The 4,316-nt window shown below is 34.7% G+C and overlaps 1 protein-coding gene across 1 annotated transcript; it reads right to left on the reverse strand.

Moving 5' to 3' along the window:
- Nucleotides 1-1,012: 1,012 nt before the first annotated feature.
- On the reverse strand, nucleotides 1,013-3,523 carry LOC107596142 (F-box only protein 50). Its single transcript, XM_016286806.1, has 6 exons — nucleotides 3,306-3,523; nucleotides 2,330-2,416; nucleotides 2,007-2,103; nucleotides 1,839-1,934; nucleotides 1,296-1,434; nucleotides 1,013-1,209 (listed from the first exon to the last, which is right to left on the reverse strand). The coding sequence occupies exons 1-6, from the start codon at nucleotides 3,448-3,450 to the stop codon at nucleotides 1,060-1,062; spliced, it is 714 nt and encodes a 237-aa protein (XP_016142292.1). The 5' UTR covers nucleotides 3,451-3,523; the 3' UTR covers nucleotides 1,013-1,059.
- Between the last annotated feature and the right edge of the window lie 793 nt (nucleotides 3,524-4,316).

A 4,316-nucleotide genomic window follows, 5' to 3' on the forward strand; every position in this document is an offset into this window, starting at 1 on the left:
TCAAACATGTCGCCCTCAAAATACCTGAACACTGGCCTTTACATACGCCCTTAAAAACTGGAGCAGAGCCAGAGGGTAGAATCACCCATATACACAAATATGAGGCTTTGTAAAGTTTATCAACTAATTATAATAATTAAAAAATAACAATAATTAAAAGCTTTTAAAAACAGCGATACTTTAAAGGGATCGCTATTTTTCTTACAGTAATTGTTCCATGCGAAAAAATGTTATAATGTTATAGTAATTATATATTTCGTTATATAAAATAGCTATAAAATAGTTATACTGTTTGTGAACTGCCCTTACAATAATTGACCATAGTAACCATAGTTACTGCTGCCACAAAAAATTAATAAATAACAAATAAAAATAAATACAACCACTACTGTCGTCAAAAATAAAAAAAATGCGATCGCTATTTTTCTTACAGTAATTGTTCCATGCGAAAAAATGTTATAATGTTATAGTAATTATATATTTCGTTATATAAAATAGTTATACTGTTTGTGAACTGCCCTTACAATAATTGACCATAGTAACCATAGTTACTGCTGCCACAAAAAATTAATAAATAACAAATAAAAATAAATACAACCACTACTGTCGTCAAAAATAAAAAAAAATAAAAAAAAACACAAAATGGCAACTAGTTTTGAATTAGGAATTGGTTCTGATTCCATATTCGTTATGATTTTACAGTTGTAAAATATCTGTAGAAACTGGTATTTTCACAGAAATGATTTTTACCATAGTAATATGTACAGGTCACAGCATCTTGTTTGCAATCAGTGAGCTATATCGCCATCTGCTGGCCTTACATACTAAAATATAATGGCACCAACTGAGCATCTCGAGTGCTATTGTGAATACATAAAAGAATACAGTGTCACAAAATGAATGAGGAATGTTTTATTACATTATTAAGCTGATGGATACATCTTATGAAGGTGCAGTTCATTTATAAAAACATTTGAGACAATGGTGCTTTTTTCTTAAAAACAAAGTCTACAGAGTGCATCAACTCCTACCATGTTTTGTTTTTTTGACTGTGATGGATTATTTCACACCAGCTTTGCTGGTCTTGATGATAATCGAGCTGTCTGTGACTTTGGTATTAAAGAATTCAACCATGAACTGGTTCTTCAGTCTGTGGAGGAAGTGAATGTACCTCACTCCCGGCCCATACTTGGAGAATACATGGGAGACCTATACACATAAACACACGTCATGTGGGCACATGATTATAAAATGCTTAATGAATATAAATATATGTGTATACACGAGCGTGCTACCTTTTTCCAGGTGTGTGAGTAGCACTCCAGGTTCTCCTCAGGGTTATATGTGTGCTGCTTAATGACCGTCTTACCATCAGCACCCAAGAGCTTTATGTCAAGCTGATAGATAGATTTATGAAGCTGGCTTTCCTCATACCTACACATGAAGAGAAACACCCAGACATTTAAAGTGAAAGTGCATATTAAACCAAACCTGTGATTTTGCCTGAAATTAGACATGTCCCTTCAACTAATAATTCCAACAATGCAAACTGTTTCTAAAATAAAAAACAGTTATGTGTCACAGATTAAATTGTTCAGCTATGCCAGAAATAATTCAGATTCCTTTGTGCTTTTCCCCATTTTTCTTTAGCTGCAAACCATTTGAAAATCTGAACTGATAAATATGCCAAGAGAGGAAGAGATTGCATAACAGCTAACTTCCTTTGTTAAAACAGCTTTTAACTGACATCCAGTTGAATTTTTGACTCTTCTTTGCAATTACTGTTAGAAGATTGCTTACACTGCGAATAACTATTTTTATAACAGGTCATAACTCACCAGTCCTCAATGACTATCTCAGGCTGAAACTCATCCAGCAGTTGGTCCCACAGACCCTCTGCCTTCAGGTCCACACATTGATCTAGAGAGAACCACCTGAGATAAAAGTTGAGATCAAGTTTTGTGTGTTGTGACAAAGATAATTTTTCTTGCAAAAATGAGACTCACCTGTACTGAGGTAGCTGACAGACCACAACCCCAGGGGGGATTCCACTAGTGTCATATGGCAAAACTTCTGTACTAGTTTTCCAGTCAGAGAAATTACCTACAATTAGCAACCAGGTACAAGATTCAATCATCTTTTCATCAGCAATCAAAGACATTAAGAATCTTTACATGCGTGTAAAGTTCAATCTATTCACAATTCATGTTGTTTTATTCAACGATGTAATATAACACAGGTCCATTGCAGTGGATTTAAAATTCAGTAGTGATGAGATCAGTGGCTAGATTTTTAGGCAGCGAACATATCGTTTTGGTTGCTGACTCACCATCGGGCTCAAACTGAGGTGGTTGGTTTGGAGGAGGTGGCATTCCCGAACGATGGGGTTCGGGTGGTGGGATGGTGTGGTTTACACCTGGTAGTTGAACAAGAAAAAAAGATGAGTTTGAAAGATTTAGTTAAATGAAAAGGTTCAATTTCTATTGCCGTAACATTTAATTGCAAATAGGCTTACTGTCTTTCAAATGTATATGTAAAATACCAATGTAGCCAAATAATAAAAATATCCATATAATATAAAGACAACTTTTGCAGTAGTATTTCAATAAATAGGCTACATGTACAAGTACGAGAGGCTTATATGCATAATTCTTTGGTACATTTTGCTGCTACGTTTTGGCAGTTTCGGCACTGCATAGATTTAGTTCTTATATTCAATATCAAATAACTAAATAGTAGAAATAATATATTGGAAATGCACATGCATAAACTAAATCCTTTCCCCCTCTACATCCACAAAATGATCAATTATCCCCGTCTAAATTTAATTATAATTGGCTGAAATGTTCCACGAAGTAACAAAAAAAGGCATTGGATCCCCTTTTAACATCTTACACTAACAATGTTAGTCAAATTCATATATATTAAGGTTTGCCTAATATATAATCACAGATATACAGGATTTGTTACTACGAAGATAATGCCACTCTACCTCTTTAATTCAATATTATCTTTTAAAAAATGGAAATATTTAATTTTAAAACAAATATCAGGAGCCAGGAGTACATCAAATTGATAATGTAATGACAAAATAACACAGTTTATGAATGTGCAATGATTCACTGCTACATATATTTCTCAATAGTTAAACTGAAGGGTGTAGCCTAACTAACAACTAACCCGCGTGACAACCATATCCTCGATCTCAACATAATATTGTTACTTTATACAGTTACAACAAAGTTCGAGTAGAGATTTAATTAAATGAAACATCAACGCTAGCCAGCACGGTGTGACGTCATTACCGTAAGGCGAGGGGTTCTGCAGCAGGTTGCGATCAAACGGCTTCTTCTCGAACACCGACTTCCAGTCCACGCTGTCAGACCTGGGGACACCGTGAGCCCCCAGCTGCCACTGCGAGTCACACTTCTGTTTCCAGTCGGCCGCCATTTCAGACTGTTTTCCACAGCAGACAGCACAGCAGACGTGGTCTGCCCCGCCCAGAAAACTGGTTCCGAAGAGCCTGCTGCACTTAAGCAGGGTAACAGTTACTTTACTGCACTTTACTCAGAAGTGAGTCACTGCAGACACAAATGACAGACCACCTGATTCTGAACATTGTCAAGACACTTGTATTTGATAGTTTTGACCAATACACAGCATACACAGGGACATTGTCATGATGCGAGTTAACATTACGCAAAGATTTATGAATTCAGAGCATTTAAAAAACTTCCTTACAGTTATCGATTTGTTATTCACAAAAAAACTGTACAGACACAATAGTTAGAGAGCAGGCTGTGGCGAAATAGAGCATAATTCATAAGCAGCACTAACTTTTATATAGGCTACCACACCCATAAAGACAACATCAAGGGCTTATCATGTCAGCAAAGATTTACAGTTCAGTCCAAGGCTGCCTGAACAAGCAGGGTTCATTGTATCAACCAAATCCAGTAAATCTTTCTAATAAATGTTACTTTATAGTATTTTGAAAATGCACATGCTCAGGATAAGTTCAATAGCCTAAATTTTTTATTTTAAGATCTATCTAACTTTTATTTCTAAGTAAAATAACAAATATTTGCAAGAAACACTCTTATTTCGGCTCTCTTATTTAAATTACTTAATGTTTATATTTGCATGTGTAAAGATTTAATTTATAGTATTTATATAATATTTTAATATTTAAAATGTGTAAAATATCCATAGCCAAATAATATGAATATCCAGATCATTTATTATAGCCTATATTCTGAATGAATTTACTGTGAAAGTAGTTTCTTTCTGCTCAATGTCCCTATCAAAATTAAAAT

This window comes from Sinocyclocheilus grahami, unplaced genomic scaffold (genome assembly GCF_001515645.1).
Source record: "Sinocyclocheilus grahami isolate Dianchi unplaced genomic scaffold, SAMN03320097.WGS_v1.1 scaffold215.1, whole genome shotgun sequence".
Taxonomy (NCBI): Eukaryota; Metazoa; Chordata; class Actinopteri; order Cypriniformes; family Cyprinidae; genus Sinocyclocheilus; species Sinocyclocheilus grahami.

Excerpts from the sequence above, each read along its gene's own strand:
- LOC107596142 (XM_016286806.1), bottom strand. The coding sequence starts at position 3,450 with ATGGCGGCCGACTGGAAACAGAAGTGTGACTCGCAGTGGCAGCTGGGG. Across the intron at positions 2,104-2,329 it reads ACCTCAGTTTGAGCCCGATG|GTAATTTCTCTGACTGGAAA; the intron begins GTGAGTCAGCAA and ends TGCTAATTGTAG. Across the intron at positions 1,435-1,838 it reads GAGATAGTCATTGAGGACTG|GTATGAGGAAAGCCAGCTTC; the intron begins GTGAGTTATGAC and ends CTTCATGTGTAG.